The sequence below is a fragment of the Talpa occidentalis genome, unplaced genomic scaffold (genome assembly GCF_014898055.3).
Source record: "Talpa occidentalis isolate TD23 unplaced genomic scaffold, MPIMG_talOcc4v2.1, whole genome shotgun sequence".
In the NCBI taxonomy this organism is placed as follows: Eukaryota; Metazoa; Chordata; class Mammalia; order Eulipotyphla; family Talpidae; genus Talpa; species Talpa occidentalis.
In genome coordinates this window covers 53,874,050-53,900,387 of record NW_026555331.1, presented here as the reverse complement: position 1 = coordinate 53,900,387, position 26,338 = coordinate 53,874,050, and the positions used below count along the sequence as shown (strand labels likewise).

The 26,338-nt window shown below is 35.2% G+C and overlaps 1 protein-coding gene across 1 annotated transcript in view; it reads left to right on the top strand.

The window, feature by feature from the left end:
• Nucleotides 1–26,338, top strand: part of CUNH8orf34 (chromosome unknown C8orf34 homolog) — a 334,852-nt gene that overhangs the window by 296,501 nt on the left and 12,013 nt on the right. Inside the window, 2 exon segments of the mRNA XM_037505640.1 lie at nucleotides 10,664–10,711; nucleotides 22,083–22,176. Coding sequence (XP_037361537.1) covers nucleotides 10,664–10,711; nucleotides 22,083–22,176 — 142 coding nt within the window.

The window sequence follows — 26,338 nt, the reverse complement described above, 5'->3', positions numbered from 1 at the left end:
CGCCTGCTGCTCACCTCAGCAGTGTATTTCATCAGTCTGGCTGTTCTGTTCCCCACTCTGGCTCTGGTGAATTCTCTCACCCTCCTGCGCTTCTGACTGTACCCAGTGCTTATATAAATAAATAAATAAATCTTAAAAAAACAACAACAACAACAAAAAAGATCCTGGACTCTCCTGCCTATATGACCCGAAGCCTGCTTCCTATACTGGCATTGATCTCTTCCTAATGTTTTCTCTTTCCTAGACTCTAAAACTTAGTCTGAGCAGGGTAAGAAGGAACTGTTTGGAAAGGGTACAAATGAGGGTGGAGATGAAGGCAGGGGTATACACTTGTGCTCATTAAACTCCTTTTGATACATTGTGGAGTGGGAGGAAAGAGTAACTAGGATACAGGGTTGGGTTTAACCTTCCTTCCCGCGCTCCTTTTTTCTTTTTCTTTTTTTTTTATTATAAATTTTATTTTTATATTCCCCATACAGTTGTGACCCCCTTATTTTGACCCCAATCCTTCCCCTCCCCACCCTCCAAACCCCATAGAGTGTCGCTGGTTCATAGTTGTTTGTTGATTTTGATATTTACTTTCTTATAGTTATTCTTTTTCCTGGTCCCTTATTTAAGTTTTCTAGATTCCTGTTATGAGTGAGACCATCCAGTATTTTTATTTTTCTTTCTGGCTTATTTCACTGAGCATGATCCCTTCCAGCTCCATCCATGTTGCTGCAAATTGCATGTGTTTATCTTTTTTGAATGCTGAGTAATATTCCATGATGTATATGTACCACATCTTTTTTTTTTTAAGATTTATTTATTTATTTATTTATACAAGCACTGGGTACAGTCAGAAGCGCAGGAGGGTGAGAGAATTCACCAGAGCCAGAGCAGGGAGCAGAATAGGCAGAGTGACAAAGTACACTGCTGAGGGGAGCAGCGAGCGGCAGGAGAGGTCTGCGCGCCATGTGGGACCCTCCTCCGGAGGCCGGGGAGCAGCCAGGGATTGAACCGGCGCTGCAGAGTCTGCGGGCAGCTTCCCAACCCAGTGCTCAACCGCTGCGCCAGTGGGGAGGCCCCTATGTACCACATCTTCTCGATCCAGTCATCTATTTTTGGGCATTTGGGTTGTTTCCAAAGCTTAGCTATTGTAAACAGTGCTGCTATAAACATAGGGGTGCAGGTGCTCTTTGGAATTGATGTTTCTGTGTCCTTTGGATAAATACCTAGGAGTGGAATTGCTGGATCATATGGAAGCTCTATGTTTAGTAGGTCCAGAAATCACACAGCTCTCCATCGTGGTTGGACCAGTTTGCACTCCCACCAACAGTGCAGGAGAGTTCCTTTTTCTCCACAACCTCGCCAACATTTGTTGTTGCTAGTTTTTTTTAATGTGTGCCATTCTTACTGGTTCAGGATGGTATCTTATGGTAGTTTTGATTTGTGTTTCCCTGATTACAAGTGATGTTGAACATTTTTTCATATGCCTGTTGGGCATTTGCATTTCCTCTTCAGAGAAGTTTCTTTTTAGCTCTTCTGCCCATTTTTTGACTGGATTATTTTCTTTGTTTTTGTTGAGACTCATCAGCTCTTTGTAGATTTTTGTGATCAGTCCTTTATCATTGGTGTTGTGTGCAAAAATGTTCTCCCAGTCGGTGGGGTTTCTCTGTTTTTGTTATTGTCTCTTTTGCTGTGCAGAAGCTTTTTAATTTGATGTAGTCCCAGCTGTTTATCTTTGCCTTCACTATCTCTGCTTGGGTGATGTGTCTGTAAAGATGTCTTTGATGTGCATATCATGTAGTGTTTTGCCTATATTTCCTTCTATGTATTTTATGGTTTCAGGTCTTATGTCTAGTTCTTTAATCCATTTTGAGTTGGTTTTGTGTATGGTATGAGGTAGTAGTCATGCTTCATTCTTTTGCATGTAGTGACCCAGTTTTCCCAGCACCATTTATTGAACAAACTTTCTTTGCTCCAATGCATATTCTTTGCTCCTTTGTCAAAGATTAGTTGACCATAAATCTGTGGGTTTATTTCTGGATTTTCTATTCGATTCCATCGGTCTGTGTCTCTCTTCTTGTTCCAATACCATGCAGTTTTGATGATTATGGCTTTGTAGTATAGTTTGAAGTCTGGGAGTGTGATGCCTCCATTCCCTTCTTTTTTTTTTTTTTTTTCAGAAGAGCTCATGCTCCTCTTTTCTGTCATGTTATAGTCCAGAATTAGAAGTAATATAAGAATTCTTAATTTAAACTAGTCTGTCAAATCTGATTAAAAATTAGAATATATTTTATTGGCAATGTCAGCCTCTGTTAGATCTCTTGCTTCAGGTTCTTCAAATGTTAAGGTGGGTCTGTGAGCCTTACAATATATAAAGGGGAAGTCACTGTGACCAGTTATCTAATTGTGTGGAGTGTGGAAACACATGGTAGGGCAGGGTGGTGCAATGAAAACAGGAATTCTGGGAACAAGTGACTTCTGAGTGCAGACTTGCTAAGAGTAGAATCTTACAGGGTGAAATTGAGAAGAGAGGATAGAATGCAGAAAGCAATGAATTGAGGAGGAAAGAAAAGACAGAAAGGAGTAAAGGCTAGAAAGAGACAAAGAGACAGATACCATGAATGTTGGGGGACCTGAATGTTTTTCTGTATTCCTGAGTGCTGACAGATGTCTTGAAATGAAGAAGAGATGCTCAGGAACAAAGTCTTGTTAAGGCTGCTGACCCACTCCCTTTTCTCAAAAATTAACTTCCTGTGACTTGTGTTATTTGATTCTTTCTGATTTTTATGTCCCAAGCTTTTTGAAGTCTCTTTTATCTCACCATCACTCAACCTTCCATTTACCCTTAGATTTAGTGCTGAAGACTTATTTGTTTATAAAGTCATTCAATAATTACCTGTCATTTATAGTGTAAAATAATTTTGATAAAAGCAACACAAAAATAAGAATAGGAAAATTAAAAAGTAGCCCCTGATTTTCCCATAATCATATCAGTTCCCAGCAATATTCTTTTTTTTTTAAAGATTTATTTATTTATTTATACAAGCACTGGGTACAGTCAGAAGTGCGGAAGAGTGAAAGAATTCACCAGAGACAGAGTGGAGAGCAGAACAGGCAGACTGACAAAGTACACTGCTGAGGGGAGCAGTGGGCGGCAGGAGAGGTCTGCATGCCATGTGGGACCCTCGCCCAGCGGCCAGGGATCGAACTGGCGCTGCAGAGGCTGCGGGCAGCTTCGCAGTCCAGTGCTCAACCACTGCACCACCAGGGGAGGCCCCCCCAGCAATATTCTTAAAGAATTAAGCATATCCCTAATTTTCTTACCTTACATAGTATAATGTTGATATTCCCTGTCTTTCGTTCAGTAAAAACCTCTTAATACTAATAATAATTTTTATTATCCTGATTCAGAATGGTGACATCCAGGTTTTAATATTGTCTTCTAAGCTTTATAGATATTATTTCATTTAATATTCAAAATAAGCGATGCAGTTCATGCTATTACAGCTGTGTGTAGATGAAGAAATTGAGACCCAGGGAAGTTATATAACCTGTTCAATGAACATGAGCATAAGTGGCAGGGATGTAAACCCATATTTATTTGACTCCAAAATCTATACTTAAATTTGTCTAGAAGAGGACCACATTTTTCCACCTTCTAACAGAACATAGAATCAAAACTGCCTCATAATCTAGTTAATAGTCCATATTAAGTCCATATTAAGCAGAAGAAAATAGTACATGAAGAACAAAGAGGTGAGTTTGGACACACTGATGGCAATTGTCTTTTCAAATTTTCCTCGAATATAGATAAAGCTTCAGAGTTAGTAATTGTGATACTTGAAAGAGGCTCTTTATTATTCTTTCAAGTCTTTCATATATTTGGAGGTCACCTCTTTTTCTTGGATAATTGATTGTGCTTCTACACATTTCCTCTAATTCTCCTTCTGACACTTGGTTTGTTTATGGCATCAGTAGCCAAAGCTGTGAAAGGCCTGATAATGTTAAATCATGCATTTTTGCTTATTTGGTTTGAACCTTAATTATGCAGATAGTCTTTTGTTTGGACTACTTGTGGAATCAGTTAAAAAAGAAAATATTAGCGCCTTTCAAGTAAATGAGTTAAGGATTAAAAATACATGTTTGAATTTAAAAGTGCTTCTGCATTACATTGCCTACATTTATTTACATTTACAAGTAAATGGATAAGAATTGTTCTTACATAGTTTAAATTACTCTGTAGCCCTTTAATGTGTATTAAATAATGCAAAGGTGTCTTAATTCTGAAAATGGTCTTTTTGTTGTTGCATTTAAAGGTCAGAGACATATGTTTAAAGAAGTAAGCAAAATTATTTGTGTCTACACATCTGGTCAAGAAATGTTTCCCTCAATGTAGAGAAATGCCTGGTATTGTTACTTATTTTTGAAAAAAGTCAATCTTTTTTCTAAAATTAAGAAAACATGGGCTGAGAATAGGAGAGACTTTAAAGCCTTGGTATTTCATGAGCACTGGGTATCAGTTTTCTTTATGCTCTCATCTGACTTACAGTTCTGGAAGTTGATCACCTTAGCCATTTAGTCATTTTGGAAAGACACAGGTTAATTTAAGTTTATATTATACACTGTATATTGATTTACATTAAGAAACTGATAGTCACATTTCACTGATCTTAGAGAATTTGTGCCAGTACATCTTACTTTTTTTTTTAAGATTTATTTATTTAGGCATACAACAGCCAGGGTACAGGCCAGAGGTGTGGGGTGTGAGAGGATTCACCAGAGACAGAATGGGGAACAGAACAGGCAGACTGACTGAAATATACTGCAGACAGGAGCAGTGGGTGAGTCAGGAGAGGTCTGCTGCACCATGTGGTATCTCCCTGGCTGGGGATCAAACTCGTGCTGCAGTGGCTGTGGATAGCTTCATAGGTTGCATCTTAATCCCTTGTGCCACCAAGAAGGTTCAACATCTTATTTTTTTTTTTAATGTTTAATGGAAGATAATTTAAAGGCTTAATTATTCCATGTGGTAAAAATCAACATTGCTGATGAAATTTTGTGAAGATTAGTTTTCAATTAAATAGGATAATAAGCATGAATGCCTATTGTCTTATTTATCTACTTTCCTATGTAAATAACCAATTGTCTTCTTACATAGACCAAAAGATTTGGATCAGTGATCATGAAGATCTAGCTAACAATAAATAGAGCATCCTAACATTTCATTCTGATGTTTTAAGTTTCATTTGAACCTTATAATTATATATATATATATATATATATCCTATAAAAATAGCTACCTGCTTATTTTTAAATGTTTTTTTAATCACAAAATAAAACTCAACTATAGAAAGTTGCCTGAGTAAAATGTGTGGCACACTTACTTGCTGGGGAACACTACTCAGGTCAAGAAATAGAATTTTTCTGACAACTGAGAAGACCCTCAGGGTGCCTGTCACATTTGCAGTCCCTGCCTCTCTCCACAAATAAGAACCATTCTAACTTTTATAATAATCAAAACCTTGAATTTTATTTTTTTTATTTTTTTTTAAAGATTTATTTATTTGTTTATTTATTTATACATGCACTGGGTACAGTCAGAAGCGCGGGAGGGTGAGAGAATTCACCAGAGCCAGAGCGGGGAGCAGAGCAGGCAGAAGGAGCGAAGTACACTGCTGAGGGGAGCAGCGGGCGGCAGGATAGGTCTGCGCGCCATGCGGGACCCTCCTCCGGTGGCTGGGGAGCAGCCGGGGATCGAACCGGCGCTGCAGAGGCTGCGGGTAGCTTCGCAACCCAGCGCTCAACTGCTGCGCCACCGGGGAGGCCCAAAACCTTGAATTTTAAAAGTGGCTTATCATCCAAATATGCATCTCTTGATCCTATTAACCTTGCCAACTTTTAAATTCAGGTGCGTCTTTAAGTTTTTTTTAATCTATAGAGTCTTCTCATATTACTTGAATTTTCTTACAAGGTATCTGATAAAGAATTCAAAATATTTGACCTGCAGTTTTCCAGAGTCTGGATTTTGCTGACTTGATATTCTTGGTGGAATTCAGTGTCCTCTCTATTTTTCTGAAAATTATTCAGAAACTGGATAGAGTTCCTTTTTGGCATGACTAGAAGACGCACACAATATCTGCATATTTCTCAGTTTTTCACCTTAATAATCATTAATGCTTAATGCCAGTATCTGTTTATTCATTGGTGGTTGCAAAGTTGTAATATTCTAGTTCTATTACTTGTTTTGTATTTCTTACTTGGAATATTTTTTGTTAAGAAATGCTTTCCCTCATTTACTATTTGGTTTGCTAGTAGTAAAGTTCTCATAATAAAAGCAGTAGCAGTATACTTACTTGATTTCTCTTATTTGTTAGTTTTCAAGACATGAATAATTACTATCTGAAGATAATCAATTCTTTCTTTAAACTTGTTTGATAGGCTTCAACCCATAGAAATCATTAACACTGCTGAAGCACAAATTGTCCCATCTTTGGTTCATGAGAACTTCAAGTTTGGTTTTGGATCATTTCTTCAAGTCCCTGGTAGTCTTCAGATCATTTCAGTGCTATTGGGCAGTACAAGATGTTTAAATCACATTTACATTTACTACCCCAAACACAGAATCAGCTATTTTTCAAAAGTCTTATTTCAGGGCCTCCCCTGTTGGCGCAGCAGTTGAGCGCTGGGCTGTGAAGCTGCCCGCAGCCTCTGCAGCGCCTGTTTGATCCCTGGCCAGCAGCGAGGGTCCCGTATGGTGCAACAGACCTCTTTTGCCGCGCCCTCTGCTCCCCTCAACAGTGTATTTCATCACTCTGCCTGTTCTGTTCCCTGCTCTGGCTCTGGTGAATTCTCTCACCCTCCTGCTCGTCTGACTATGTCCAGTGCTTTTATAAATAAATAAATAAATCTTTAAAAAAAAAAGTCTATTTCAAGCCCACATGCTGGACACCAGGGATGTTCATTACTACTGGCTTCATCATTATTTTTAGCACTTGTGAGGGAACAGTTCACATTGTAAGAGTATAATTTCAATTCCAATTGCAGAATATCAAAACTTTAATTTGACCTCTTTTCTTCTTATATCTTCATCTTCTTTTCCCCATTTCATCAATTCTTGGTCTCAATGATAATAATGACATTAAAACATGAATATTCTTAATAGTTCATTTGTTTTATTCCATGTATCAAGCAACAGCCTCAGCATTAAGTCACCAACCTATGTACCAATATTGAGTACCTAAAAGCCAAAAAAGCACAGGTGTGCCCCTTACTTTTCCCCAGTTTTTAATAGTTATACAGAATCTACACAGTCATTATATAGTCAGAACATAATTTATTGATTCCTTTTCAACTGTTATGTGATATTAACACAGGTAATGCTATAGGTAATGCTCACCAGCAGTTCTTAGGTGTGAGTGTGTTGGTTTTCTGAAACTCATTCTTCACTGCTGGACTCACATTTGTTTCATTCAATATCTTAAATATGTTGTTTTATTTTTCTAGTTGCAGGAATCAAGGCTTTTAAAATCTGATTATAATCTAAATATTTTCCCCATTATAAGTCCTGCTGTCTGCTTTTTTAAGTTGCTCAAAGGCCTTTTTTCCTTTTCTTTAAATTATATTTGTTATAACATATGTTATGAGAGACATTCTGGCTTACTGTTGTCAGGTGTGTAGTTTAATAGGCATTTTATTATTTTAGGGCAGTTTTCTTGCAGTATAGTTTTTGGTACTATTTCATTCCCTTACTTTTGCTTTTCTTTGTAGGATCTTCCTTTAACCATATATTTCATCTTCTCTGAAAATACTCTATATGGAAGTGCAAATCTATATGTATTTTGTTTAAGAGATGAATAAAAATACTGTTTGAAACAAGAGAAACAAGATATAGTGAAAAGTGGTAGTGGATTCAGGAAAGTATGGCTTTTGTCATGGCTCTGTCTCTAGAATGTTCCATCTCACTGAGAATGCTTTCCTTAAATGGAAAATAACTAGGTAAGCGAAAAGAGCCTTTGTCTCTTGAAACCATGCTCCCATGTCATCTGTAACGCAGTAATCTTGTCAGACTTTCTTTTTTCTTTTCTCTGAGTTATAATATATTTTATAATTCACATTTAAATTTTTTTATCTCAACTGTGGTTATATTAAGATTTATGATAAGTGAAACCACATTTCAGGAAATACCTTTTCTTCTCGTTTTTTTTCTTTAAGGCATAGTTTCCATGTATTCTGCCCTTTCCCGCCTTCACACGCCCCTGTCTGCCTTCCTGTATCCCCTTTCTTTTCTTTGTTTTTCAAGGGAAATGGCATTGGAGTATTTTTGATTCATTTCCAGGTGATTACCAAAATATCATGTTGTTAGATTGGCTTCATATTTAAAATGCCAATTTTTTTTAAATTAAGAAAAGGATGACTGAAGTTGATAGCTTTGAGCTTTGGAAGGGATTTTATTTCATTAGTGCCCCCAGTGGGAGGAGGAGGTAAGGTCAGCATTTCATTGGTCCCATGTTGGAGATGGGGAACCTGAGACAGACATACTGAACCTTGATTGGGGCCATCTCTTTTGACTTTAAAAATCAATGATCCTGATGTCTTGTTATTGGCTTTGCCCAGCTGGTCCTCAGTCATATTTATAAATCTCTGCCAAGTGTTCCTTTTGTCTGTGTTTTCCTCCTAGGGTATTTTACTTCATGCTGCTCTGATTCATCAGTGCCATCTATGTCAGTGGTTAATTAATGGCAGTTGCAGCCAAAGTGCAATCTGTGTAGCCTTTGAAACAAGAGGTTTTGTGTGAGTGTGGAGATCTATGGTGTGATATTGGAAAGAACCTGGCACTGTTGAAAGAAGCAAGCCTATCAAGAAATCCCATAGTGCTCATGATGCTTTAGTTATATGTGATAACCAAGAAAAATCTCAGTCATCTCCAGTTCTTAGCATAAGACTGCAAATGTCCAGACAAATTGGGAAAACCATTGGGCTTTAGCTTCATGGAAGCAAACTACCCTCTTAAGTGAGCACCCACAGACTGCTGTATGACATTGCACTCTCAGCCCTCAAATGTTCAAATGCAGGTCATGCAGGCCTCAGATGCTGGATCCTCCAGAAAGCAGATCTGTAATTCCAAGCAATTTGCCACTTCATCCTTGTACTCTTACCACGCCAGGCAAAAAGGAAGGGATTATTAACCTGGAAAAAACTAATTCTGTCATACAAACAACCAAATTATAAGAGCCTACAGCATTCTTTCTAGACTCTTATCCACATACTGGAAGAGTATCATGACTGTCTTCTATAACTATAAAAAACAATTTATCTGAAGTAAGTTTTAAATCCTTCCCTATATGCGTTGAGTTAAATTCCTCAGAGTTTGGGAATTTATTTGGATTTGATTTTTCCTAGGAGTTTATGCTTTATGTAAATATAACTATACTATCTCATTCACCATTCTTAGAAGCATTTGGAAATATTCACACTATAGCAACTATAGCATGTTAATTTTTTTTTTTTTTTTTGCTGGTGGAAAGAGTGATTTGGGGAAAATGTTACCCCATCTGTGATTTCGAAGTTTTCAGTAATACCAGTACTTTATTCCTAGCTTAATTTCTGTTTTGAAGTTTGCATATTTTTCAAAAAAAAAAAAAAACTCAAAGTGTCTGAGTATATATCCTGATTCTTTTAAAACTTTATTTCTGCATTTTAAAATTTTAATTTCAGGAAGATAGGAGAGCCTGAGAATTTATTTTAGTTCCAGCAATGCTTTGCCTAGCTCCTTGACTTTAAACATTTTGTTTTGCTCCTCCTTCTGATTGCAATTTCTTTATGTATCCAGTTGACTTGAAGACATCTTAACATTCAAGTTGTAGTGAAAAAATCAATCAAGTGAAATAAGATATGTGACGGTCTTTGAAAAGTTACAAAATGAGGGCCCTTGAAAAGTTAGAAACAAAACATAAATTTTAGTCACACTTATTTAGTTATCTTTTAAACACGTGTCCTATCATTTCATGATGTCCCAGAATTTATTTCCAAATCTCTTTCATTATGTAGTGTAACAATATAACTTATCCAAATTGACAAGTTGTTTGACAGTTTTGTTTAGATGATTTTGGGATATTTGCTTAATGTGCTGTTATAAGTTTTACTAATTTTAATCTCAGTAATTACTAGTTCTTAATGAAGTCCTAGTAAAAAAAAAAAATAATGGAGGATTTCTATTAACTTACAAGTAATATAAATAAAAGCTGTTAGAAACTTTTGGAAGTGAGCAGGTTAATGAAGCTGTACTCTTTCCATAAAGTATTTTTAATTCCATGTGTTAGATTTGAAGAATATATAATTAGTGGCTTTTTCTTAATCTAATTTTGGGGACATAGTTATAAAATTAATAACATTTTATACTAGTTTTATAGCTTTCTGTACAAAGAATTAAGTTATTATTTACTCTAGTGACCCAAAATCCACTTAAAAGATATATTGTTGCCTTGAAAAAGTTACAACCTTTAGATTAAGAAATTGCCAAACTGATGATTGATGCCCCATGCATCAACTCAGATGGTGGGAGAATAGTAAATGGTAAATAGTGTTGCTCCCAAGGCTCATTGCTTTCCCTCACTCATCTTTTATTCTTTTTCTCTCTCTCCTGACTTTTTCAACTTCTCTTCCTTTTTGCCTCTAGGGAGAAGCCTCCAGTGGAGGACAGTCATTGAAAAACTACATGGAAGAAGTGAGTTTTAAGGTGGCCTCATGACATAGTCTGAAATCAGTCTGCCTATAGGATGAAATACTACTTGGGCTTTCTTCACCGCCTGTAGGGTTTCTGGTCTGTTCCTGTTCACTGCTTGTGCCCATAAAAAGAAGATCATAAGAGATATGTGATCACAATTGTTTTTTGTTCCTCATTTGTAGGAAGATACTGTATATCAATTCAGTCATCCTGAAAATGGAGGCAAAGTTGCATAACTTAGTGTGATCATATATTTTCACTCACAAACATTGTTGATATTAATAATTGAGCAACACATATAAACATGCACAATAAAAAAGACACAATCACTGCTCTTTTGAACAGTCTATACCCTACTACATTCATTTATGCAACAGTATTCATCAATGATGTCATCTGTACAAGCCATTAAGCAAAATGTTATAATTTCCAACATGCTGTCAATTAAAATATATCATAGATTTTTGTTAAAAACCACTTAGATTCCTGGGTTTATTTTGGAACTATCCAAGGGTGCTCTGTGTCACAGGCTGTGTCTTTTGGCTGTCTGCAAACTATATTTGGAAACTCTCAGATAAACCAGTGTACAGAATCCATAAAACTTGGTTTGAAGCCAAACCACACTGGTCACTGAGTTAGCCATCTGAATCTGTTGCAGGTGAAGAGAACTGGAAAAACAGTTTGGTGATGATGTCATAGAAGTACCAAATATTTGGTTTGAATATTGCTTCTCAGCAAGTCAGAATGTTTCTCTAGATATTTTATTCATGCATGTCTGAATCCATTCAAAAATGTATTTTGAATAGCCAACTGAATGTGCTTATATATTCCACACATTATTCAGAACTATTCATACTGAAATTCACTGTTGCTTCAAAATATCACTTGTAGAAGTCCAAGTACATAGCATTCCTTTTAGTCTCTGTATGTCTAGTTTGCACACTTGTTTGGAGGTAGTTGTAGTTTTGCCAAAGACACATGGAGAATGGGTAACAAAATAAAAGAAGGGGTAAAAAAAGGTGGAAAGAAAAGAATTAACTAGATAGATTTTTCTGAGTTTGGACTTAAAAAAATCAAAATACATGGAGAAAAAAATGGAGGGTTGAAGCACCAACCTAAATTTCAGTTTAATTAAATTGAGGCAGCACTTACATAGAACACATTAAAACAAATAATGTTGCCTAAGGAGAAGCAGACAATGATAGAATTTCCCTGTAGGAATTTCTGGTTGCTGAAGTTCTAGGCTTAGCATTACCTAGAATGCTAAGTTGTAGGACTGAGGTTATGAGCCACCTCACAAGAAGCATTTCTAATTCCTCTTTAATCTGTCCTGTATCTGTGTAGTTGTGTAGGGAGAGAAACATGAGGTGAGGGTACAGACATGGACAGTAGATAGATGATAGAAATTTTATTCTTGTTCTAATTTTATAGTTCTTTTCCAAGGAAAGTTATTTTACCATGAAGGTGCATCAAAATGTGCTATTGGGCACATTTGAAAATGCTTAATGTGGACAAGAAGTTAGAGAATTTGTGCTTTTTCATTGGAGGTGTAGGCACAGCATTGCTCCTCAGTGTGGTCCTATAAATAGCAACGGTGCTTTACCTGGGATCTTAAAAGAAATGCAATATCCTGAGAATCAAAATCTGCATTCTAACAAGATTCCTATGTGGTTCATAAACATCCTAAAGTTTAAGAACCACACCCTAAAGTGCTCTTTCAATGTTATTTCTGCAGAGTAACTGTTCTATCATAGAAATGCCCCAGTTTTGTATGTGTTTCAAGTTGTATGCATTTTTCTATACTGAAGAATAATATTTTTGGTAGATTCAGGTATAAATCTCTTTAGTTTATGAGATTTGTTATTAACTTTCAGTTTGAATTTACAAGTATGTCTGGGCTTCCCAAGATAAGCCTTGTCTCGCTTAGAGGTTCAGTATCACATGGTATTAGTTAATATTTAGATTTTAGCTCTTTAAACCAATAAATTATTATCCTTTATAATAAGGATGATCTTAGTTAGCAAACTATTCACTTATTAATAGTTGGTTTCTTTTTGCAACACTAATCCATTTGGGCTGAGGAAACATTTAAATTCTTCTCAAACAAGAATATGTTAAGAATATGAGATATAAAATGATAGCTTTGTTCTTTCTCACTTATGTTCTTATTTTACGTCTTCATGTTAGTAGAATCACTAAACTATAAGAATCAGTATTTATAAATGTTAGAAACATTTGAGCTAGCAATCATTTGTTTTTATTTATTATACAGTAAAACTCAAATAAACCAGTGTTTACATTTTAATATACTTAACATTTCTGCTAATATTTGAACAGTTCTTTACAGATCAAAGTCTTTATTTTTTTATTTAGTTTTTATTTAAGCAGAATAAAAACCACATGACATTAGACCTAAATCCTGTTTAGAGCTAAGTCAAAACTAAAGAGACAATATGGTCTCTTTTAAAAATAAAGCTGACATTAAATTTCCATATAATAATTATATTTTGCATAAATTTTAGCATTTGAATCATAATGTTAACATGCATTCAAAACATGTATAGAATTTCAAACAACTTCTCAAAATTAAGCATTTCCAAAGCTTGGTTGTCACACCATTTGTAGAAAAGCAAATCCATTTAAAATATATCACTTCCTAGATGAGTAATTGGAAAGCAGTATAGTGAAAGTTTGAACTTCCCAAGATTTCAGATAGACCTTCCTAACATGTCTAGAACAGATCTTCCCAAGACATCGCCCTTTGACATATGGATTATTTCAAAGTTCAGGGGAAACTTTTACCACTCCCTTAACTACTTAGAAGAATGAAAATTGGGGATATTACTCAGATTTAGGGTTATCACCAGAATAATCTCTCAATCAGAGAAACCTATCTCTATGCCAGAACAAATGTGTAATTACAGAGCATCTGACCCTTTCGTCATGTGAGTCCTTTTCCTCTCTGCTTAAGCCCCAGACCTCTGTCCCATTCATTAGCTCAGAATTAAAAAAAAAAAAAAAAAACTAGTTTTCATCCCATCATCTTTAGAATTTACATCTGTGTATGTTCTCCATATGCATGCATTTAAATTTATTCCTCTTATACCTGATGTTAATTTGATTGCTGGAAGAGTCCAAGAATAACCCCAGAGAGACAGGAGAAAGTTTTCTATCCACCCCTGCAATTGTACACTCATTAAAAATTCACTAATTGGAGAAATGTATTAATATAAATATATATTTATCAGATAAGTTATGTCAGCTTAAGTGGTTGAGAAGCTATAAAGAACTAAAGACTGAAGTAAATGGTTTAATTTTTTTTAAAGGAGTAGTTTAGAGCAGTTCCTCACAACTTCAGAAAGTTAGCTGGTGAAGGCCAGAGGCAGAAATATAAAAGTGTGAATTAACTAAAGGTGTCAAGTGGCAGCTTCAAAAAATTTCTATGGGTGTCAGACAGGATACGAAATTTGTTAAGCAGGCAGGCCTTTTTCAAATCTGTTGAGATTGGTTTTGCCAACTGTGCCATCTAAACTGGAGAGGGGATCAACTCTACACAACAAAATATCTTGGAATCACTATTCATATCAGTTATGGTCTGTTTGGTTTCCTCTCGTGTTGTGGTCTGTGATTGCTAGAGTAATGAACTTCCAACTATCAGTATTTCTGAAGGAGAGTGTCTAGTGATATTATTCCAGAATACTGAGATCATTCACTTTTTACCATATGCTAAGATTTGCTTTTTAATTTGAAACAGCTATGACTCAGTACCATCATTTTAATTCACTTAGGAAAATAGGAACTAAGGATTCTTTTCAAGAAATCCTACTTGGTCATTGATAATCATTAAGAATTGAAATATGTTGTTAAAGAAAGATATATTTTTTAATGTTTTAATCATTGTTCTTATACAGTTATAAAATGAACACATGTAGAATATTTGTTTACTTCATTAATTAATGAGGGAACCAGCAATATGTTATAATCAGTTAAAGGAGAATTCCAAACCTCACATATAGAGTCAAATAAGCAATAATGAAGTATGACTAGAAGCACAATTTGTGAAACTGATAAAAATCCATGGGATAGGCATTCAAATAGATGCAATTTGCATTTACATGGATAAGAATTATTTGAACTACTATCCATGTCTATACATTTCATAGGTATAAGATAGCTCAAAGTCAGTGAAAGACCCTTGGACTACAAGGAATCAGATAAATGGAAGGACATGCTAGAAAAACAACTTCTTCATTGACTACACCCAATAATCTTTAATCCATTTCAAAGTCTTCAACAATTTTATTCTGCAATTTCTTGGAGAGAAAATTCACCAAATGGAGTGAGTTAAGAAATAAAATGGGATACCATCCCAGTTGTAGTGTGGTATAACAAATTTGTCAGATAAATTTATTTTATCACCTCACATTTATTTTGCAATATTTTTTGCAACCCATCATATTTTTCTAACTTCATTATTACACCCTCTCTTTTCTTTCCCAAATCCTATTAGTTCAAACTTAAAGCTTCCCAAACTTATTATATCCCTCCTCTCAGGTTTTAATTATCCTTTTATAGTTCCTCCCTAAAAATGTGCTGCTGAAGTATAATTTACTAAAAAAAAAATTATGAATTTCAGCCTGATAATGCAAGGCATTTCATTAGTGAAGTGTAATTTTGGTTTGCTTTATATGCAGTATGATTCAGGAGTTTTTATTATATAGGAATTTTATGGTGATGGAATTAAAATGAAAGTGACAAATCTTTTTTAAACATGGCAACTGATGTTTTGTGCATTATTTTTATTCTTAATCCAAGGGAAGGAAAAAGTTAGCTGCCTGAGTATTTAGGTAGCCAATGGTGAAAATTTGAGCAAGGGAGCATTTATTTCTGTAAATAGTCTGAACCTCCATGGCCACATATGACATAAATCACTGATTGATTACATTTAGAGAATCCAAAAATAAGCTATCCTTGTGGAATAACAATATTGCTAAAGTTTATAAAGCACTTACTCTGTTAGCAGATAAAATATGTTGATAGATGACTAGGAACTAGATGCCTTTCATTATTTCCCACCACTCCTATTCCCTGGACATTTGCGTACTGATGGTGGAAGTGTTTTAAAAGAATGACATTTCTTCTAAAAGCAATCCAAAGAGCTTGCTCTTGGGAATATCAAGATTTGTACAATGCTTGGACACAGTTTAATATTTCTGTAGAACTTTTTTTTGAATAAGTTGGCAAAGAGAAACATGTCAGTTCTTGTTTTTAAAAATGTTCAGAATTTTAGCTCCTTGACCCCATCAAATAGAATTACAAGTAGCCTGATAGACTGTGCTTTGGACGTGCATAGTACTTCCTGTTGGCAAAGCAACATTGGCAAAGCAAACAGGTGCATTATATTACTAGCTTTCTTCAAGCGAAAACCAAAGTAAAACATTTAAATAATGCATTACTAGTAATATTTGTACTATGTGATTCCAATAACTCAACATTTTAAAGTTTATCTCAAATTGCACATTTTTCCAAGCTAATATTCTGTTGTTTGTACTTTATATAACTTGTAATAAATAAGAAAATAGTTGAATGCTGCTTATCTATTTTGGAAGAAAGCCATTAAATCAGAAACCAATCAGTGGTATTGCTTAATATTCTGAACTATTTATTATGGGGCAAAGTAACACATTTGACTTATTAGTCATATATTTCCTTATGACAACAGATTTTAGTGTTTGGGCCCAAAACCCAAGTACTCAAAACTACTTTTTTTTTTTTTTTTTTAAAGATTTATTTATTTATTTATACAAGCACTGGGTACAGTCAGAAGCGGGAGGGTGAGAGAATTCACCAGAGCCAGAGCAGGGAGCAGAACAGGCAGAAGGAGTGAAGTACACTGCTGAGGGGAGCAGCGGGCGGCAGGAGAGGTCTGTGAGCCATGTGGGACCCTCGCCGGTGGCCGGGGATCGAACTGGCGCTGCCGAGTCTGCGGGCAGCTTCACAGCCCAGCGCTCAACCGCTGCACCACCAGGGAGACCCTCAAAACTACTTTTTAATTAAAAACTTGTTTCTTTGTCACTTTAAACTTTTCCATTTTAAATGAAGAGATTTAGTCATTTCATTTCACCTTAAAAAACCAAAAGGTCATTTTTCATATTCTTCTGTAAACATCAGAGACAATGTTCTATTTTTGAAAAGCTGCAAGGATTTGATTTCCTTCCTTCTTTGTAACATGAAATTTTAGTTCTGTTATCCTTTGAATCTAAGTTTTTTTTTTTTTTCACATTTATACTGCTGCCCTGAAAAACCACATCCAATAATTGATAAAGCTGAAAAAAGACTCAAATCTTAAAAAACTGACATATGTAAATTGTGTATTCTATGATTGATTTCCTTTAATTGCACTAACTTTCTCTACAAAAGTCCATTGAGTACCTCTCACATTCTACCGACTATGAAAAAAATCTAGATCTAGAATTTACCTCTTGTAAAATACTAGAGAGCATCTAAATTAGTACCTTCACCACTTACTTTCTGAGGAAAAGTGACCTGCCCTAGATTAAACGACATAGGATCTGTGACTCCTCACCCTGGGGTGAAAGATTTTTCATTGTAAAGCCCGTCTCTTCTATGCTTATATGATGGGAACTTAAGTTTTAATCCAATTGACAGATTGTTTTCAAGAGTTGCTAGTGCTAAAAGTATTGTGCCTTTTTTTTTTTTTTTGGTCTTTTTATTTAAAGATTTATTTATTTATGCATACAAAAACTGGGTTATAGGCCAGAGGTGCGAGGGGTGAGAGGATTCACCAGAGACAGAGTAGGGAGTAGAACAGACAGGCTGACTGAAATACACTGCTGAGGGGAGCAGTGGGCAAGTTAGGAGATATTTAATCTATTTATCTATAGATAAATATCTATAAATAAAGATATTTATTTCATACTTTAGGTAACCAACTGTTTATTTGAGAAAATTGTTCTAGTTTTTGTCACAGATTTTTCAGTGACATCTTTATCCTTTTGATATACCTCATGCTGTGCCATGTGGTCTCTTCCCTGGCCTGGGATGGAACTTGTGCTGCAGTGGCTGCGTATAGCTTCATAGTACTGCGTCTTAACCCCTTGCACCACCAGGGAGGCCCCTAAAAGTATTGTACTTTTATTTTAAAGAAGAAATAATTATTTTAAATTTAATTTTGCTTATTTCAATTTTAAAATAAATCTTTTAATAATAGAGTGGTTTTAGATTTATTTACAGAATTATTGCAAAGATAGTACAGAGATTTATATTCTTTTCATGGGTTTCAACTATTTTCAGTACCTTATACTGGTATGGTACATTTGTCACAGTTAGTAGACCAATATTAATAGATTTTTAGTAACCCACACCTTATTCAAGTTTTCTCAGTTTTTCCCTTATGCCTGGTTTTGGTCCAAATATTCCATCTATGATACCATATTGTATTAGTGGTTATTATTTCATTAGTATCTTCTTGGTTGGGATCATTTTTCAGACTTTCCTTGTGTTTGATGACCTTAACAATTTTGTACAGGTCATATATTTTGTTGCTTGTCTCTTGTTTGAGATTTGTATGATTTTTCACGGTCAGATTGGGATAATGTGTTTTTAGGATGAAAACAAAGGGTAAAATTCCATTTTCATTCTGTGGAAGAAAATAAGCAGAAATAAGCTGGGTAGGGCACAGAAAAAAAAAGAAAACTACACAGGCGAGAGTCAACTGGTATCAATAAATACAGAGTAGTTTGTCTGTGAAGAAACCTCTAGGCTGCCCTGAAGACCCTGCACACCAATATTCCAAATCTCCACACTACGCTGCAGAGATCTCCACTAGAAAGAGAAACAATAATGGAATGTTTGACCAGATACACATTTCCACAAAAGACATCCTTAAGATAAAGATTTTATGAGCTACTTCTTGCATTTCTCACACATAGATTACATCTGACTATAAAAATAAAGATCTCCTACATGTATAAAGTATACCTCCCTACCTCTTATCTTTACATAAGAATGTTAGAAAGTTACAGGTACCTGCTGAAATACTTTGTTGTAGAATATTAATGGACTTCTTCCATTGTACACAGCCTGCTTTTCAGCTTGGGATATAAGCAGCAACTGTATCTCAGGCAAGGCTCAGCAAACTAGTCCTTACTCTGTCTCCAAAAATAAAGCTCATTTGTTAACCTCTAGTCCTCACAGAAGTGATTATTTCAGTCAACAATCCTTTCAAGAACATATACAGTTGATATGAATTATCATTACAACTGTAACCAATCACCTGGCTTTAGGTAGTATTTGTCAGATCTCTCCACTGTGATATTGCTTATTTTGCCTTTCCTTACATATTTATTTGGGCTTTTGGAAGAAATTTACTATGTACAGCCCATATTTAAGGAGTAGGAAGTCATTATCCACTTCCTCACTGGCAGAGTATTTACATATATTATTTGATATCATTGTTTATGGCCTATTTGTCTTGTCTCACTGATTTATTCATTACTAATATTATTTATCAGAATGGGTTCATAGATATTTATTTCATACTTTAGGTAACCAACTATTTATTTGAGAAAATTGTTATAGTTTTTGTCATGGGGATTTTTAGTGACAAATTTATCCTTTTTATATACCTCATCATTTGCGTGTGTTAGTACTTTATAGCCATCTCTTTATATAAAGTAAGTTAGGTATGAATTCATACTGATATCTCTATCTCACATGGATTACAATGCATTATCCATTATACACTCCAACAGCAAGAAATCTGGTTCCCACCTTCTGCCAACCATTTACTTCATTATTCAATGCCAGAATATAGTGGCCACACAGCACATAACAAGAGAAATATGTTATGAGAAATGCATCATTAGGCTGTTTCAGCATAGTGTGACTGTCATAGAGTGGAAGCACAGAAATCTAGGTGTCATAGCCTACTACACACCTAGACTATATAATATAGCTTATTGGAATCACTATCATATATGTGCTCACTCATTGACCAAAATATTGATAAGCAGTGTATGACTGTAGATATAGTTGGTATCAGAATTGTTAACCTATACACCAATGGGAAACTACTTTATCAAGTAGAGTACACTGCTTTTGCACCATTTATTTTACTTTTGGTATTTCAGACCCCAGAAATTATCAATACTACTTAGGGCGCACCTTATTCCCCTACCCTTTTCAATGAGGTTGTTACATATATCTTTAATGCATTTATATTCTTTTTAAATTTTTTTTAAGATTTATTTATTTATTTATACAAGCACTGGGTACAGCGAGAAGCGCAGGAGGGTGAGAGAATTCACCAGAGCCAGAGCGGTGAGCAGAGCAGGCAGAAGGACTGAAGTACACTGCTGAGGGGAGCAGCGGGCGGCAGGAGAGGTCTGCGCGCCATGTGGGACCCTCGCCCGATGGCCAGGGATGGAACCGGTGCTGCAGAGGCTGCAGGTAGCTTCGCAGCCCAGCGCTCAACCGCTGCGCCACCGGGGAGGCCCTCTTTTTAAATATTTTGCTCTCTATCTTGGGATCCTCCAACCTCCTAATTGTTTTTTATTGTAATTTTTTATTTGCTTACATTAAGGTTTATTACATGGTGTGAAGTTCTGTAGGTTTTGGTAAAATTCAATATCTTATATTTGCCTTTATAATATCAAATTGATATTATCACTTCCTTCAGTTACCCCCTTGTGCTTCACCAATTCAGCCCTCTACTCCATGATCTAACTCTTAAGAAATTGTGCCTTTTTGAAACTCTAGATTGTACTAAGCAGCGATAACTGTCATAATCAAGAATGGGGACAGGAATTGTTTTAAGCAAAATGGATGTGTATAGTGATACCATGTTTCTTAGCGATCAAGGACTGTGGGTATTTATTTGGTAGTATTTGATTGAACAAAGTAAAGCCAAATATCTCAAGATGGAGGAAAAGATCATTGAAAGAGAAGGAAATTAATGGAAGAATGTGAGTGGTTAAAAGAGTGAATTGGTCATAATGGTTGATTTTAAGTTTTTAATTTTCAAAATAGCTTGAAAGGATTCTTTGAATCATATGAATTTGAAATTGTTACTTCATTCTAAAGGGATCTTATTTTCTTTCTTTCTTTCTCTTTCTTTCCTTTCTTTCTTTTTCTTTCTTTTCTTTCTTTTCTTTCTTTCTTTCTCTCTTTCTCTCTTTCTCTCTCTCTCCTCCTTTCTTTTCTATCTTATTTTCTTCTACACACATGTTTACTTAGTGCATATTTTTTGTCAGGTATATAATAGATGCTGGAAATGCCTTGATTAAAAAAAAATGTTATTTATGTCCTCAAGGAAGATATGAAAAGACAATTACTATACAATGATTGTTATTTATATTGGAACAATAGGTACATAAAGGAATAGAAGTGTAACTGTTTTAAAGGATCAGGAAAGGCTTCTAGGAGACATAACAGCTTGACTGTTAATGTTCGAGACATATAAGTAAATTAGTGCATTCTCAGCAGGAAATGTAACATGTGAAAACATCATGGCAGATCAGACAGACAAACTTGAGGAGCTACCAGTTAATTATAGCTGAGAGGAAAATGTCAGTCAAGTTGGGCTGGAAATGGACGAGGTGGTAGATCTGGCTAGACAAGTATGGCTTTTGAGGGGTCTTAAGTTTAGATTTTATCTTGGGAATAATGACGATGTCATTGAAGGATTCTGAGGAAGGTAATGAATATATCATGTGATATCTTAAAAATCTCTCACTCTGACAGAAAGCTGGTGAGAATTGGTGAAGGTATGAAACTTGATCCTCAAGAACTTCAAAGATGAATGTTACCACAGTCAGAATGACAGATGATGAGAGTCTGTTTTAGGTCAATAATAGAAAGCATAGTTACTAATGAATATATGAGAAATATCTTAACAAAAATAAGGAAGTGAGAAAGAGGCAGTGAAGTAGTACTAAAGGGGAAATTGAGTGTTCTCTAAATCCTACTAATCTTTATTCTCATTAAAGGGAATTTGAAATCTTGATAGCAAAGAAACACATCTTGTGTAATTTTATATTGAATATTTCATTATATTTCCACAAATGAGTGCCAAGAGTCCCATAAAAATTTAATTCAGGAAGGTACATAGTCTTGATACTTTTCTTATTAAGATATTAAATTTCATTAAAAGGAGAATGTGAAAAAATGAGTCTAGGGCTTGTGACATGTCCAGGACATGAAAATTAATTTAAACTTAGAACTCTTCTCTGTAGGGAAATTCTTTTTTTTTTTTTTCATTATGTGACTCATGGAGACTGAAGTGGTCATCTATATTGGTATTCTTGATATCAATCTGGAGTTTAATGCAAATATTTTTTTTCTTTGGCAGGATGAATCTTTAAAGCAATTGCAGGTAGTTCATCAACCCTGGATCTTGCCAAGTGACACAGAAAGTGAAGGAGTAGAAGCAGAACAAGATAAACGTGAGTAGAAACTGCTGTTTATTGATAAATATCTTTTAGCCAAAGGAAATCTATAGTGAAGATATTTCCCTTTTATAACATTAAGCATCTGTAAAAAGTCTTCTGGCTTGTTTAGGGGGAACATGTAAAAATAAGCTAAATGTCTATGAAGTTTGATTCAATGGTGTCTTAATTGTGATGCATAGGCCCACATACTGACAATCTGAAAAGAAATAGAAGTACCTTAAAAGAAGCAACTATTCTTCCTGAAGATCAATATAAAATTTCTATTTGGAATGTAACTCTTCTATAAATACTGCAGAATTATATCAGTGATAACTTGTGATTATTCAAAATTTTCAGTTTATTAGGGCCATCCATAATATAGATGACATCATTATTGGTTAAATGAATAAATTTATGTATATAGAAACTAGTTTAAATTCATAAAACAGATTACTATTATAATGTATTTAAGGCATATAAAATGTATAACTCCCGATTTAAGTTTCTAGGTTTCAGTAATAACAAAGAATGGATTACTCTACTGTGGCATGACTAAGTGCATGCCTTCCAGGGGTTTATTTACAGTGTCAGACTTATGATTCAGCACTGTAGATGAGAGGTTACTATCTGGATTCTAGTAGATATAACATCATTTAAAAATAATGAAATACCAAAATTCATTCTTTTTAACCAATGGTATCCTGCACAGAAAAATGGGAAGTGATACTATAACCTTCATGATAATTGGTGGTGTGATTATTTAATAATTCCCTGAACAATAGCCACCACAGATATTTAATATGTTAAACAGGCAGCATTATGATTCTGTACTAAAGGGACTCCAGGAAATTATACTTACAGGGAAAAAGCATTTTCAGATATCCTTATTCCACTATTATAGCCATAGGCTTATGTGGCCAGAAGGAGCACAGCAAAGAAAGAGACATGAAAGTCAAAATAAGCAGGTGAGCGAAGCAGGCAGGCACCCAGTGTCACTCAGCTGGCATTTTAGAATTATAGTGAAAAACAAAGTCACATTTTACAGATTCTATTGGAGGGAAACAACATCTTTCTGATGAAGACTCAGAAAGTATAAGAGTTACATAGGATGCAAAGAAAAGAATACCCCAAATCTGAAAATGTTAGTTGTGACATAGAATGTCTATTAAATGCAAAGGTTTTTATACCTCTTACTCCTTACACATTTAAATATACATTAACATGCATTCTAGAGTTTGGATTTGACAAATTTTTACTGAACTTTTTTGTGGCCTTCAAAAATTTTGTGTTAAACTCTTCCAGCTAATATGTGTGTATATTTTATAAATATGAATTTACATACATATTGTATATGTAAATGCACTCATTTTACTCTGACTGTTGTGTTTGACACATGTGACAAGCCTGGTGCTCAAAATGGTCAAGACTAGGTAAGCAGCATCCTTACAGGATGCACAAGATAATTCTATAAGTATGCTATTACTTATAATGAACTAAAACTTAAAGAAAAATGTCAATCAAAATATTATACTTGCTGCACCTTCCCCTGCAGTGACCTTTAGGGCTAACCGCCCCTAGGTCCGGCTGGGCAACCAGCGCGCAGGGGAAGAACAGCAAAACCCTACCTGCTGCACCTCCCCCCGCAGTGATCTTTAGGAATGGCTTTCGCCACGGTCCCTAGGTCCGGCTGGGCAACCAGCGCGCAGGGGGAGAACAGCCTGAAGCAGAGGAAGTGCAACGGAAGTTCCCTGAAAAGGCAGAAGCTTATCAATAGATAACGACCACCAAGAACCACTACAAGAATGCTAAAAATCTTATCCCTCTTCCTAGAACTACAAACTTTAATCCCTTATTTGTCTTTCTAAACTTCCTTCTTTCTTCTATAATGGTCATTGCTTGTTATGTAGATCACCTCCCTGATAGTGGTAGACTGAGCCCATGAGCAAGCTAATTTCCTTGATATTCATTCCTGTGCTTTTGGAAAACATATATATACTGGTCACAAATTTAGAGAAAATTACACTCAGATTTTCACTCTTGAAGTGTGTCTGTTTGTCATTTCTTTCGCCGACGCCCTGACCACCCTGCACGCTTCTCTCAACCCTGAGGTGGCCTCATCGTCTACTGCTGTGCTGGTCCGCGGCATATACTTATTATTAATACAAAATATTTTACCAAATCCAAAATCAGACATTTCCTTCAAATCTACCTTCATTAAGCATTAATCTGGAAAACAGCTTGATAATATCAAGAAGATCAAACTCCTCAAACACTCTTCAACCCTTGTTATCTAATCATATTACCTTGCATACATAGTCACAAAATTTTGCAAAATTTTAATCATCTCCTCTTCTACTAGGGTGCAAATTTTATCAGAGAATGAATTCATATATTTATTTCATCTTCTTAAGGTACACATTAAGCTCTCAGTCAATATCTGAGAATGAGTGACTCCCAGTAATGAATGAATGAGTGAAAAATGAATGAATAAATAGCTTTCTTTGGAATTTTCCAACTTGTTTACCAGGACAGTTGGAAATTTAAAACAAAAAAAAAAATGGTAACTGAATAATTATTATAAAAGTTATATATAGTGTTATTTAAATTTTAATATTGGATTTGTATGTTAGTCATGCATATGGTCAATATGGTCTTTCAATCACTATAAAGAACACCACTCTTAAAATTTTCGATATATCCCTAGAGTAAAAAATACTTTATTTCAGCAATGTTCTACTTGGAAGTGACCCTTTGACAATGGTAAATTGTTTGAAATAAAATCAGGATTTAAAAGATATTAGTTGGTAACAGGAGACATCTGGAAATGGAAGTCTAGTTAGCATTTTAGCCAAGCTAGCCTAGAGATGCAGATACTTTTTATGAGTGACATCTAATATTCAGGTGCTATGACAAGTGTAAGATGGAGCCGCTGAAGCAATGGCACTTCTGCTGCTTATAATCAATGTATGCGGTTTGCAGAACAGCTGGTAAGATATGTATAGACCATCTACCTCAAGGGAAATAGATGACAAATATCTATGTAAAGCCACCATCTAATTTAGAGTTTGGAGTTTATACATTACAAATTTATGAGTAAGGAAAAGGACAGATTCATCATCCAATAGTAACACCTGTTTGACTCAGTTTTCTATAAATTATACCTAGGTAATTTTGTGAAATGTTCTAATTTTTCCTGGGACAAAATTTTCATGGAAGAAAGTTTCCAAATAATTCCAGGAACTTCACATCATTTTCAAATTTATCACTTTTGGACCTCCCTGGTGGCGCAAGGGGTTGGGACGCAGACTGTGGGGCTGTCCGCAGTCACTGCAGCATGAGTTTGATCTCCAGCGGGGAGCAACCCACGTGGCACAACAGACCTCTCCTGGCTCGCCCGCTGCTCCCCTCAGCAGTATGTGTCAATCGGTCTGCCTGTTCTGTTCCCCACTCTGTCTCTGATGGGTCCTCTCACCCCCACACCTCTGGCCTGGGCCCCAGTTCTTGTATGCATAAATAAATCTTTAAAAAATAAAATAAAGTAAAATTTATCACCTTTTTTAAATAAGACTTAGCTCAAAAAAACTTTGTGAAAGAGCACCTTTTAGAAAAAGATGTCTAGCATATTTAAATGCAAAATTTTAAAACCTTTTATTATAAGTAAGATAAGCAGAATCCTTAATTTGTAGATACTTTTTGCCATGCTTTAATATGAAAGTATAAATCACATGTGTTGGTTTTTTTTTTTTTTTCAGTCTCTCAGATTATGATCCAAAATCACAAAATAAATCACAGCCATTTGAGTCTACTGGAGTATTTGCCTGATACTTATGTTCCCATACTCCACTTGAGAGCTACAGAGTTCTTTGGCTAGAACTCTGAATTCTGCATTTCTAATAAGCTCCACAGGTATCTTTCCTATTCTAAAGAGAGAGAGTGAAAGAAATGAAATGTCCAAATAGTCAGAGGTTTGTATTTTCAGAATTGTTTCCTTTTTATTTTTCACTATATTTAGAGGCCAAAAACCTCTCAATTATTCATGTGCATCCTTATTTTGAAATGTTTCCCATGTTTATGGTAAAATTCCAGTATTTGAAAGGTTCAATTTATTTCTAAGTGCCTAGAAAATATTTAAAAGCTAACATTTAATAACATATAAAAAAATCTCACCACATAAACT